Consider the following 14,388-nt stretch of genomic DNA (forward strand, 5'->3'; position numbering starts at 1 on the left):
CTGTTACTCATCACCTTATTATCTTCTAGGTGTGCGCAAATTAATTGCTTAACTATTTGCTTCATTATCTTTCCGGATACTGAAGTTAAGCTGACTGGTTTTTAATTCCCCTGGTTGTGCTTATTCCCCTTTTTATAGATTGGCACTATATTTGTCCTCTTCCAGTCCTCTGGAATCTTCCCATCTTCCATGACTTTTCAAAGATAATCAATAATGGCTCAGATACCTCCTCAGTCAGCTCCATTCTAGGATGTATTTCATCAGGCCCTGGTGACTTGAAGATATCTAACTTGTCTAAGTAATTTTTAACGTGTTCCTTCTCTATTTTAGCTTCTAATCCTATCTCATTGTCACTGGCATTCACTATGTTAGACGCCAATCGCTACTAATCTTTTTGGTGAAAACTGAAACAAAAAAGTCATTTAGCACTTCTGCCATTTTCACATTTCCTGTTATTGTCCCCCCGCCCTCCCCCCCACTGAATAAGGGTAAAGCTCATCTGTGCTGTCCCTAGACTGTGGAACAAACTCCCGCGGGGACTAAGCGCCGCCCCAGACTCACCACTGTCCACTCCAAGTGCCACATGCCCTTCTTCCATCTTGCCTTCTCTCATATAAACACAGAGCAATGTGTACAATAAAAAAAATCAACAAACCTCAAACAAAACACTGCACAACACGCACACAATTGTCCCCCCGGAGAGAGGATGTGAGAGAGAACAAACCAGGTGGGAAAGATGTTAGACATGTCGCTTAATGCACTATGTGAAGGCTTTCAGGTATTATGGTAATGAGGCTGGTAGTAGAATAGTTTCTCTCTCTTCTATTGTGTATGCATCTGTCTCACTCAACTAAATGTTTGTTACTTCTGCTTCAATTAATCTGTGATTAATCTTTTTTTACTGATCGTATGTAGGAGGTAATGGACTGGGGAGACAAGGAATGGTGGAACATACTGGTCACATTGCAATGAGTATTTCCAGCAGTATTCTAACTGCTCTTCTGGAAGGGAAAATTAGACATCCGTCCAAGCAGAAGACAATGTTATAGATTTAGATATAATAATAATTATAAGCTCTTTTCTTTGCACTGTTGAGTAATTTCAGCATTTATTTCATACTATTGTTAAGCTTGTTTATAATAGATATATTTATATATAAAGTAGAATAGAGAAAAGCACAAGATATATTTTATAAATATTTCTGGATGTTCTGCATACAAAATAAAATATGTACATCCACAGATAGTGGTTCTGTGCTGTTGTCATGGCAGGACCATACATTTCATTCACATACTCCGGCTAGGTCTGCTTAGAATAGCTGACATCTCGCCTTGTCTGGAATTTCTAAAGGTGTAAACACACCTCCCGCACTGCTGGTGTCTTGGCAATTTCTTGACTCTGAGTTTATAGCTTTGTTGAGGGAGGAGGGATGGTGCCATATTTACGTTAGGCCTGGATGGGACAAGGCATCGGAGCAACAGTGAACTAGGGAGTAACATCCAGTGGTCAAGAGAGAGAGGAAAAGGATACAGGAGTCGACTTTCCATTTCCATTTTACTTTGACTTCACTGTATATTTCGTTACGTCCCATAGCTGCTCTCTGGTCACTCAGCCCCTGTGTCCAGTGGGCTCCTCTCACTACACCGGGATTACATTGACACTGGGGTTCAGTACATGTTTGTGAATACTTGAATTTGACACCCTGGCAGCCTACGCTAAGTAGGGTCAAGACCTCCAGTCCTTCGGTAGAACAATAACTTTAGTCTCAGCCCTGGACAAAAAAAAAAGGGTTAAATTGATTTACATGTCTTTTCGTTTCAGGGGCAGAACCAGGAATGTTTCTGGCTTTATCATGCTGAGTGGATTCTCCCGTCCTGAAAATTTAGCCTTTGGAAACAAATACAATGATTGCTTTGAAGTTATAGTACATCCCTTGTCAGGGATTGTCCTGTAGGCTACTGGAGAATCCAAGCCCTTTGTGGTAGGATGCAAGAGTAGACATTAGCCTGCATTATTTTCAGCCAGAGCTGTTCTTCCTCCCCAGGAAAGTTTCTCTTTGTTTCTTACAGTACTAAAGGCACTTGATAGCTGGACATTGTTGGCAACGTAAGGCATGTTTTTGCAAGAAGGTATGATCCAAAATGAGTTTTGGTTTAAGCCTCTTGTCTTCTCAGGAAGAATTTGATTGGTGGGAAACCCTTCCCCTTTTTACATTTTAAAAAACAAGGTTATTTTTACGGTTGTAATGGAATTCTCTTTATATCATCTCCAAGTCCATGTCTTTGCAAGATAAACGATGTCTAGTCCAGGAAAGGTTTCCTCTTCTATGAACAGCGCTTTGGTGCCATTGGCATCTAAGCTTTTTGGCCGCGTGGGAGATGTTTCATTTGCACACGTACCTTTCAACAGTCCTCTCGCATTTTTTACAGGTCACGTAGCAGCACCAATGGTATTTGCAGTGGCATCGCTCCACCACTTTGTCCATGTACGGGTTGTAGCCTCGGCCACAGCACATCAGATCGCAGCTGTCGCTGCCGCTGGAGGTTTTGTTGCATTGCCTGGAATAAAGGAGATGGGGGAATTAGTGCAAATCATCACAAAGCCTGTTGAGAAACGAAGTGATCGTCCGTGCCTGCAATTGTGGCTTGGCTTGCTCGGATGTGCCAGGACTGATCTTCAGCAGGGCTAACTAGAGGCTTAAGCCACCTGGAGATCTGCCCGAGAATGCCGCACCTGCAAAGGAGCCGGATAAAGTCTCAGTCCCTGTGTTCTGGGGCCTGATCCAGAGCTGACGGAAGTCAATTGGGAGTTTAGAATCCCCTACTATGCAAGCGCTGGGGATTCTAGCCCCAACAAGAGCACTAGTAACCCCACAAGGGTGGGGAGGGATGAGACTAGGTCAATACCCTCGTGCCCTTGCCCATATGCTGCACATTGGCCAGCAGCACTGGGCTAGCAGAGAAGACAGCACTGCCAACCCTGCAAAGGGTGCAAAAAGGGCCACGCACTCCCCAAGGGACTGCAGAGGCCAGGTGCACAATGCCTGAGACTGGGAAAGTCACCTCCCTGTCTTAAAGCCATGATCTAGCCACAACTGTGTCAGGTACATTACAGCTAATTGCACCAGGGTAATACTTTGCACATCTGTGGGGCCTTCCAAATGAGTATCTCACAGCAGTGTATAAACAGCAGAGTAGCAGGCCTTGCCTGGCTCTGACATTCCATCTCATGGCAGGCTGAGGGGCATATGAGTATTGCGGGATGATACATGTACCTTTACAGATTTATTCCTTTTCTTTCTTCAGATTTTAATTAAACCCATCCTCTTGAGAGTCAGTCTGTACTTCTGTATGGTTCTCTTGCATTGTCTGCTGGAATCATTTCACAAAGCTGGCTTAAATTTTCAAAAGTAACTGGTGATTTTGGGTGTCACCTTGAGACACCTTTAAAAGGGTCTGATTTTCTGAGGGTAGATACCCAGCCTTTCCTGAAAACCAGCCCCCACCCCTTAAGCTGTGTCGAGTTGGGCACGCAAAAATCACTAGTCACTTTTGAAATGCAGTCCCCCGGATAGTGGGAAGTTCATGTCCACTTGGTAAAGTGGTGCAAGTTTTGCATGGCTCTCAGGCTGGCATCACACACTGCTGTGATAAAGCACCATGGTGAATAAAACCAGCATGTGGGGAAAGCTGGTCTTATGGCTAAAATACTAGCTGGCCACTCAAAAGCTTTGAGTTCAACTCCTGTCTCTGCTACAGATTCCCTGTGTGACTTTGGATAAGTTTCTTAATCTCACTCTGACTCTGGTTCTCATCTGCACAATACCAATAATGCTTCCTGAGTCCTTAGAATGCTTCCAAGCTCTTTAGGGTAGAGGCTCTTACTATGTGTACTTAGAGCACCCAGCACAACCAGACCCCAGACTTAGCTGCGGCCTCTAGACGCTAATATCGAGTGAGAAGCATTTCCCTAGGAAACTGCTCAGACATCTTTTCTAAATCACATTTTGCTTAGGTTATTTTGGCCAGAAGTATTTTTACACCAGATCAGGGGGGCTGGGAGGAGAGAGGAGAACGGTGAGTGAGGAGGGAGAATTGGACTCCTGTGCTGAGCCCGCCATTAACAGCTGGAAATGAATCCAAGTGATTTATAGGAATTCCTCATGAGGTAATGCTTTATGAGACATTATAGGATTAATGAAGTGCTGGGAATTTTGTTCTTGTTCTTCCCTTATTTATTTCTGACTCGGTACGACCTCCTGTTTGTTATTTCTGACCTCCATTCATGGCCAGGTTCCGTTTGTAAAGTTTCCCCACTCATTCCCCCACTTTGGGAGTGCGTGTACATATTTACAAACCTCTGGAAGGTTCACCAAAGCCTGCTCGTAATTGTTATGACCAACAGTCAAAAGCTCAGTCCATAACCACACTGTGTGTGTTTACCTAACGCTGAACGAACAGCATTGTTGTATATGCCTGTGACCCTGCGCCCCCTCCAACAGGAAACCTCAGAATGGCTCCTCATAAACATATTAGTCAATAAGTTAAATATTTAGAGCAAAGGTTCAAATACATAAATATTAACATTATGGAGGGGCTTTAAAGGCTTAGTCAGCTTTGACGAAGGTTGGGAAGGTTGAAGCCACTGGATTCGTTTTCCAAGGCTCATGAGTTCATAACAGGCCGTAAAATTCACATGTTTGGGTATGTGATGCCTCCACACCACCTTGTACAATTCAGGGGGAGCTAAGCAGAATTGGGTGGGGCTAGTACTTAGATGGGGCTCTCCAAGATACACACAGCTGCTTCAGGAAGTGGCATGGTTGATTGGGTGTCACTCTTTCCTCTGCGTCATTATGGAACCAGTACCCCACGATAGTGTCAAGGACACTGTGTCTTATGGGGACACTCATATGGCTCTGTAGCGAGATATATTTAGCCCATTATGATCAAAGTTACCCCCAAACTACACATGGAGCAAAACTGGTACCATTTATCTGAAATCTTCCCCCTCCCCCTTTCTTCCCACCAAAAGACTGAAGGTTTGGATACAAATGGAATCCAACCCTGTACTACCTGTAGAGTTAGGAAGAACAATAAGGAGTCCTTGTGGCACCTTAGAGACTAACAAATTTATTTGGGCATAAGCTTTCATGAGCTAAAACCCACTTCATCAGGTTTCATCTGAAACCTGTAGAGTTAGGGTTTTCCAAAACTAAATCTAACCCACTTGGCCTCATATAGAGAGAGGAAAAAAGAAACCGTTCTAAGAGAATGCCAAACTTCCCTTAAATTTTGTCATTTTGGATCAAAGAGCTCAGAGCTGAATCATTCTGATTTTGGTTTCGCAAAACCCCAGCCTGTTACGCCCACTTCTACCCTAAACATGCTTTTTGAACAATTTTGTGTCAATACCATTAAACAAATATCTCGTTCTCTGTTGTAAGTGTTGGAGTTGGGTGAATAATACCCAAATCTTTTTACAGACTGAAACAGCTACTGGTACCTGCAGTATCTCTTCTGGACCTATGTGTATAAGTAGCTAAAGATGAACAAGGACAGGACCTACACTTTTGTCCAAATTAGCAGCCAAACCACGGGGTGCCTGGGATCAGTAAAATTCACCATATTTTATCTACAGGAACAATCCTTTGACATTGGCTTGTCACAGATCCTGGTTCTAATCTCACCCAGCTAGACTGAGCCTTATTTGTACTTGTGTAAATCCAGTGCAATTCCATCGACACCAGTGCAATTCCATTGCAAGTGAGAATCTGGCCCATTGTCTTCGAACCTAGCACTGTAATTCCTAGAAATATTTGCAAAAACAATGGAAAACAATGTACCAGCCACCTCAGATGAGACCTAAAACAAGCCCCTGACCCAACTGTGCTCCTTAAAGATGCCATGGCATTTTTTGCAACAAGAGGGGAGGTTAGCCAGTAGCCTAGCCAAATTTCACTCACACTCTGCCCATCTAAAGTTTCCCTATAGTGCTTTTTAGGTATATCTCTAAAAACACTGTTGTGCAGTAGTCCTTGGTTCAGAACACCTTCATCTGCGTTCCAGAAGTGACTATACAGCAGTGGTGGGCTAAGGGACTCTTGAACCCCAGGGTCACAGGTTACACCTATGTGAGTCTTCCCACAGACAGCAGAGGCTAAGAAATGCCCCAAGCATAAACTCATGGAGAATCCTCTGAACCGTTCACTCTAGGTCCCCTGTGGAACAGGCAGGTGTTTCCACCATGTAAACTCCCTGAGGTTCCAAGATCGGTTTGAATCCCAGACCACACACAGGAGGAAAGACCATTAACGTAAAGACCAAATGCTCTACCAGAGCTCCCTCAAGAGCTAGGCTGCCATGTGCTCCCTACTAGTGGCCTTGCAGCAAAGGAGGGATTGTAGCTCCTTCAAGGGATCCTTCCTGCTGATCTTGCAGTCAGATTCCCAGTTAGAAATCCAGCCATGCCAGAGGGGAGCATGAGATGGAAAGCAGCTGCCTCTAGCTCCACCCACTCCTAGCCACTCTCTCTCATTCCACAAGCCATGGAACTCTGACCATGTAGAAGGGCTTCTACAGTGTCTAGGGCCCAGGGCAAAGAATGCATCAGAGCCTCAGGTCTCCTCCTAGTTGTGGGTATGCATCCTTTTTAGCCACACCATGCTTCTCTCTGCACCATGCTGCAGAGAGTAAGTAGCACGTAGCCCAACTTCTTCAAAGCACTTGGGGAGGACAGGTACTCTATAAATAATATAAAAGATTATTACTCTTATTATACATGCTAGTCCAGTGAGAACTTGAGCAAGCCCTTCTAAGTCAAATCAAATCATGGCATGATGGTCCATTATCCTGCACCAGGAAGTTACTCACCTTGTGTCACAACACCTATCACGTCATAAGAACCAGTAGCGTAGCCAGGGGGGAGCGGCCGCTCCCTCTCTGAGCACAAGTGGGTTCGGCTTGGCGGGGGCCTTCACTCGCTCCCGGTCCTCGGCGGCATTTCGGTGGCGGGGGCCTTCAGTGCCGCTGAGGACCTGGAGCGCCACCCGGTGAGTACAAGCGGGTGGCACCTTTCTTTACGTCCGCTGCCCCTGTTCGCTCCACCTAGCTATGCCACTGATAAGAACATAAGAACGGCCATACTGGGTCAGATCAAAGGTCCATCAAGCCCAGTATCCTGTCTTCCGACAGTGGCCAACGGCAGGTGCCCCAAAGGGAATGAACAGACAGGTTATTATCAAGTGATCCATGCCCTGTCACCCAATCCCAGCTTCTGGCAAACAGAGGCTAGGGACACCATTCCTGCCCATCCTGGCTAATAGCCATTGATGGACCTATCCTCCATGAATCTATCTAGCTCTCTTTTGAACTCCGTTATAGTCTTGGCCTTCACAACACCCTCTGGCAAGGAGTTCCAGAGGTTGACAGTGCATTGCGTGAAAAAATACTTTGTGTTTGTTTTAAACCTGCTACCTATTAATTTAATTTGGTGGCCCCTTCTTCTTGTATTATGAGAAGGAGTAAATAACACTTCCTTATTTACTTTCTCCACACCAGCCATGATTTTATAGACCTCTATCATATCCCCCCCATAGCTGCCTCTTTTCCAAGCTGAAAAGTCCTAGTCTTATTAATCTCTCCTCAGACAGAAGCCGTTCTATACCCCTAATCATTTTTGTTGCCCTTTTCTGAACCTTTTCCAATTCCAATATATCTTTTTTTAAGATGGGGCGACCGTGTCTGCAGGCAGTATTCAAGCTGTGGGCGTGCCATGGATTTATATAGAGGTGATATGATATTTTCTGTCTTATTATCTATCCCCTTCTTAATGATTCCCGATGATGTCCTTTTGTGTATATATGAATCTGCTGGATGGTGCACTACGGAGCTGCTGTATGCTAGTTTCCTATGACGTATCACACAGGAAACGGGAAACTTAAAATCATGTCACCATTTTTAAAAAATTGTATAACTCCATGAGTGCCGGAAGGAGCTGTTCCAGTTCATAATGGACTGGAAATAATACCGACGTTTAATATGATATAAATTGTTATTTTAGTCATCAGGCCAAAGCCAGAGGCCAAAAGAGCCCTTGCAAGATAATTCCACAAGACAATTTGTTTCTCTTGCCTTTAGTACTATTGTGACATTAGGGGGAGAGGAGGAAGGGGCAGAGGGTGGGGAGGAAGACATTTGGGTTGAGATTTTCAAAACCACCTATGAGATTTAGATACACAATTCCCATAAAAATACAATAGGTGCTATGTGTCTCAATCACCTAGGCAGCTTTGAAGAGCTAAGCCTTGAAGCAGAAACAAAATGGGATAACTTAGTTTTTACAGCACCTCGCACAGTGGGGTCCTGGTCCATGGCTAGGGCTCCTGAGAACCGTAGTAATACAAATAAATAAATAAATGGTACAAGAACAGTGCTGTAATCTGTCCTGTTTATTGTCTCTAAGGCAGCCCAACTCACATCAGTTCAGTCTGCAGGTTATAAAGGCAGATTTTTCTGGTTCCAGCTGAGATCTCTCTGTGCCTTATATGATCCATCATCAGCAATATGGACATAACTGACCATTGTGTTGGCAGTAGAATAGGAGTCCACAAGGGTCTTTACTATTGCTCTTAATTTTATGTGGAAGGCACTCAAACTGCAGGGATGAGTGGTAGTATCAAACGGATAGAGAGTCAGAGAGAGAGAGGAGTGAGCTAATTCTCTCATCCTTTAGAAGAAGTGAAAACAAATGCAGTCTGGTAAGATGTGCAGCAAACCAGGAAGGGATCCCTACCATGTAAGCCTTGTAGGGCAGGGCGACAGGTGACTGGGCTGTGGATGGTCATGCCTAGTGGTTGGAGCAAGACTCAGGTCTAGAGGGTAGAATGGGAGTCAGTAGCCAGGAACCACAACCCCGTTTCAGAGCCAGAGTCAGAGGCCACGTGCCAGAGCAAAGGATCAGAGCTGGAGTCAGAGACCAGATGCCAGAGCCAGAATCAGAGACTGGAGCCAAGGGTCAGAGCAAGAGGTCAGATGTCAGGAATTACAGCCGAGGGTCAGAACCAGGTTACCTGCAGTGAGGCAAGGCTGGGAACAAGCAGGCACTGGAGTGATCACACCTATGGACAAACGCTTTGAGCAGCCACTGAACAACAAGAACAGCGGTGCCCATTGGGGTGCCTGGAAACTGGCTCCGCTTCAGGCTCTGATTCCTGACACAGGGTTCTGTCTACTTATATTTTTCTAAGACACCATGAACACATGTAACACTGCATAAATGAACAGAGCCTGTGACCATGCTACTGGTGGGATGCAGAGAGATACTGAATGTATTTAGCAGAACTGGGCTAACTATTCATCATGAATACGATACCCAGTGTATTTTCCCTGTTTGTGAACTTACTCTTTCTGGCGCCAACATATTCATTATTTACAAAGTATTTGCTGAATAATTCATGGCAGAGCCCAGAGGGCATCCACGTTCCACTGAGTGAGGTGTATCCAAACCCCCAAGGCAGAACCAAGCCCAATGAACCCAGTAAAGCACATATGTTCATAATCTGAACATCTTAACCGTCTATTGTGAGTGATGTCTCAGGTAGGCAGAACTTGGTGTGTGGCACAGCTTGGGAGAGTAACTCTACTTTTATATTTTCCAAATTCTGCCCTGGCTTATACAATCAAATTTCAGCCTCTGGGAAGTTTGCAAAAAGTTAATAAATGATTAATACAAGTTATAAGCATTTTAGAGGGACAAGTAGTATGGTGCGATTGTTAGCTGTGTATTATTGGGCCTCATTACATCCTTTGCTTCCTGGTTGGATGACTGAAACTCCTTAAACAGGACAATAATTAATAACAAGTAGCAAGTGCACACAAATACTCTTGTCCACATGCAAATGCTGGTGCTTGTTCTAGGAACAGCCATTCCCCAAACACTCATGCAAGGAAAACCTTGTTTGCGCTAATGTTCATGAACAGTGGGATGGCAAGAGATACTAATGTGACCGAACCAAACAGCTACTCGTTCAGAATTCAAGAGAACCCTCCTGGGCCCTGTTTTACAGCATTCAACCAGCCCTACTGGTTAGCCTCCAGAAAACTGCAGAATGATTTTCTACAGCTCAGAAACCTCTCCCTCAGCAGTGAGGAGTGGCATGCGGTGGGCTCCAAGATCGTTCTGGGACTGATCAGTAATAAACAGCTCACTAATCTTTGTGGGATTCTAGCAGTACAAGAATTCTGTGTGCATGGCAATATTTCCCTTTCAGTCACTTTCTGATGGGACTTAAAACAATATTTGAAATATGATACATTGCACCCCAATGTTAAAGAAAGTGAATTCCTTTGCCTCTTTTCTCACAGACTGGATCCCACTTTCATAATCTGGTATCATTTATCTTTTATTTGAAACTGATAATGAATTTTCTGAAATACCTCATTGAAGGTACGTTATGGAGTGTTTTCCCACAAGAACGCCCTGAAACTTTAAACCATCTTTCTCTCTGGTTCAATTTGTTCTAGTTATTGACAATCACAAATTCAGGGTCCTGCTTTGTGTGTCAGCTGCTCTGGATATTTATTTTTTCTCAAGACCATTTTTCTTTTTTACAAAAAAATGTGGCAGTGATACATAGATTAATGTGTTCTGTCTTATGTTGATAAGACAGTTGTTAACAGAAATCGACTCAAGCTGCAAAATTCAGACCCTGCTCCAGATTTTGTACACTTCAAAGGTCTGGGAGTGTTCAGATCTCAGGTTTGGAATGAGGTTTGAACTCTGTGGGTTTTGATCCAACACCATTTCTAGTTTCAAAACTATAAAATAGCCCAGTTTGACTTACAGATGATCCCAGGTTCATTCAAAATAAGTCCTAAGGTTTCACTGAAAGTTTTTTGATTAATCCTGGGCTCAGTTCGAAGTGAAACATTTCACACAGCTCTGCTGCAAAGAAACTTGATTCCCCTGCCACTCCCCAAACTCCATGATTCGTGTAAGCAAGGGGAGGGATAACTAGATAATTGTAGAAGTTAGAGACGGAAAAGATCTACAGGACTATTCACTCCATCCACCTGTCAGCCAGTGCCGTATTGTTCTCTACAATATATAATGAAATCCAATATTCAGCACCGTAGAACTTCCCATTTTACATGATCAAAACTTGTTCTGACTCACAAGACATTGAGGGACCCCTCTTTTTCCACGTGAGCCAGAAATGTCCCTCCCCCCTTTTTATATGGAAAACTAATGATCCAATTTTTAAAAAAAATTCCTCCTGAATTTTGCATTTAACAGAGTTTTATGAAAATTAGATTGTTTAAAAGCACCGTACATCATGGGATGGTTTTATTTCCCTTTCCCCCCTTTTCTTTCTGCTTTGCCTTGTTAATTTCGCTAGACTCTCTAAGTTAGCAGCACAATTAGCAAATATGTCTTGGGTTAAGGGTTTGGGAATGAGCTCATGTAATGCAATCTAAAATAACAAGAGGGAACACAGAATGCAGGCCTTACTTGTCAAGGGAGCTGCAGCGTGCCTGTCTCCTCCATGCACCTTTAAACGTAGCCAGCAAATCTGAAAAACTATCTGCCAAAAAAACTTCGGGCTGGAGTTCTCTCAGTTTGTAGCTGGAAAGGGGGTGTGATGTGCTCGGTCATCAGGATGGACTGTGTGAGACGGAGGGGTGTGAGGTAAAGGAGAGGATGCCCTGGCTGCAGTGTGATTATAACACCTCCTGTCTGTTGATCCATGGAGCGCTGCCGGCAGCACTGCTGAAGGGAAACATTTTTCTTGTTCTAGTGGCCAGAAAAGAGGCCAAAAAGTGAGTGAGAGTGGGTAGGTGTGGAGGAGATGGGAAACAGGCGGAGGGACTTCACTGAAATTCCTTTTAATTACCGTCACTTTTAAGTTCCTTCAAAAAGTCAGGCGTGAAGGAAAGGAAAGAAAAATCTCCTGAAAGTTAAACTATAGAAGGAATAAAATATTAAGATGCCTTTGGGACCTTACTTATCAAATAAATCCTGTTTGGGATATTTCCAAATGAATGTTAACCGCCTTTGTGTAGTCAATGTAAACTATATATCTCTCTCCTGTACATAACAGCAACTGGTTTTTGCTTCTTTCTCCTCATCTCTGTCACTAGGCACTATCTCTCAATTATATGCCAGGCTGGAATGGGGCCACCGTATTTCGAAGATATTAAAAGTGTTCTCTTTGAAAGGAAAACTGACAAAAAAAGGGGTCTGGATTAGCTATGCAACCCCCGAGGGGCACAGCAATGATGTGGAAATGCACTGTGGGGATTTTATACCTATTTCCTTTGCTAATTTAATATAGACCCCATGCTACATGGCACTTTGCATATCCTAGTTCTGAGACACAGGGCTTCTTCTGCAGAAGCAGCCACTAACAACTGTGAAAATTATTTTATATATACACAGTCAGCTGATAATAGTACTTAGCACATGCTACACCAACAAGTCAACACTGCAGCCCATCTCTGTCCTCCTCCCACTTGCTTCCGAGTCAACACCGACCTTGCCCTGACTGTGAACAAAGGGTATCGCTTTACTGGGCTCCCTTCAAAAGTCATCACCTCCTTCCTGTCTTACCACCTTGGCCCTTTGCATCCTCAACCAATGTCATTTCCAGTGGATCCTCTTCTACCACACTCACAATCCCTGCTGTTACTGGACTCATGACAATAGCCCTTGCTTGATCCCTTCCTCACTTGCTAATTACTACTCCATCTTCAACCTGAGGAGTATATAAAACCTAGCACCCCAGCTTGGAAAAGGTAGGTGCGGTCTGCCATGCAGCATCGCTTGGTTAAAGTACCCTCTGTGGAACTCTGTGAGCTCACTAGAGCATGGACTTCCAGTCCTGGCTATAACTTTCTTTTCCAGTTGGCAATATGAAAAGCTAGTTACCATAAAGTACCAGAAAATCAGACAGGTCTTTTCTAAGATGTACATCACCTAAGCATCTTGTGGTCTGCTCCAGCAGGCCAATGCAGAATTGTTCTGTGCACTAACTGGGTGATAGGGAATTACCATGGTTCTGGAGAGAGGAGCCATTACACAAAGAATGTCTCCCAATGCCCAGATGTGTATTTCCCCCATAGTCTCTTCCCTTCTGCAATATGATGCCCATGTACTAGAAAAAGCTACCCAGACAGGATATATGTATATAGTTTATTTAGTGTCTGCTACAGTAGCATTTCTTTCTACTGAATCCCTCTGGACTGTCTACACAATACACAGTGGTGTGCCCACTACCATCAACAATGGTGTTCCTTGAGTAAACAGACTGTGGCCCTGGCCAAAAAAGACACACATCTTATGTTCAGGTGCCTTGTGAGTGGGAATGTGGCAGTTGTGTAAGCGTGCATACAATACTACACAACAGGCCAGGACAGGGAGTGAAGAGGATTACGGTATTTAACGAGGACTGAGATCGGCAGAATGTAATTATCCAGACTGGAATCTAGCCAGGATAGCACTCTTAATTAAAGGGATCTTGAATGGCTACAAGTGGTCAGGACTTCAGATTGGGCAGTTCCTCCTTATAAGTAGATCATATACAGGACTTCAGTTCTCATGTCTCATCCAAAAGACAGCACCCTCTGCAGCACATGCCTTACAATTTCCTACTGGGGTTTTGGTTCACATCTGGCTCAGCAGAAATAATATTCCTGTGGAGTTTCCCACAGCACTCTGGATACACACACAGGGTACATGATATCTGGCCAAGGTGTTGCCACTCGCTTACCAATACTCAGACTCCAGTAGCGTAGAATTTATGTGGAGTGAATTAAATGGACCGTAGTAAGGACCAAGCACTCCACTGTGCCTGATGGAAATTTGAACAGCATTGATGGGGCTAAGTCATTAGTAGTAAAGGGATCCTGAAGTGCCTCCATGAAAGCTCAAACAGCAGCTAGACCCCACTCATGCTGAGATTTTTCAGAACAAAAAAGGTGGAATCAAAAACCCAAGAGACTTGGCAATATAGCTCAACGCCTCCGTTGTTAATGTTGCTGGGGAGTGTTGGCATTAAACCCAGTCCTACCTGCCCCAAGAGAGGAGCACTTACACCACAGCAGCTCCCACGTGAGCTATAATTGTCTAGAGCAGATAAGAGGGGCGCAGTGAAGCATTACGTTGGGCTTTATCATCGTAAATTTCCCAAGAGACAAGTTCATGCCGTTACAGTCCTATGGCATCGCAATAAATAAGTCAAATGACACGGGGTGGGAGTCTACATTCCAAGAGCCCTTTGCAGAAAATAAATCCGTTGTAGCTGCCTTCAGCTTCAATAAAGAGGTGAACCCTGCAGACTACAGGTCCCAGCAGACATTACGCCATTTTCTCCCAAACAGCCCTCGGCAT

General features: G+C 44.2%; 1 protein-coding gene across 2 annotated transcripts in view; it reads right to left on the reverse strand.

Annotated features, from left to right (window-relative positions):
* Positions 1-1,089: 1,089 nt before the first annotated feature.
* WNT11 (Wnt family member 11) overlaps positions 1,090-14,388 on the reverse strand; it is a 31,975-nt gene continuing 18,676 nt past the window's right edge. For both annotated transcript variants that reach the window (XM_048840009.2, XM_075126163.1), the window contains exon 6: positions 1,090-2,558. In XM_048840009.2, the coding sequence (XP_048695966.1) occupies positions 2,384-2,558 (175 nt within the window). In that variant the 3' untranslated portion in view covers positions 1,090-2,383. The remainder of the gene's footprint in view (positions 2,559-14,388) is intronic.

The sequence above is a fragment of the Caretta caretta genome, chromosome 1 (assembly GCF_965140235.1).
Source record: "Caretta caretta isolate rCarCar2 chromosome 1, rCarCar1.hap1, whole genome shotgun sequence".
NCBI classification, from domain to species: Eukaryota; Metazoa; Chordata; order Testudines; family Cheloniidae; genus Caretta; species Caretta caretta.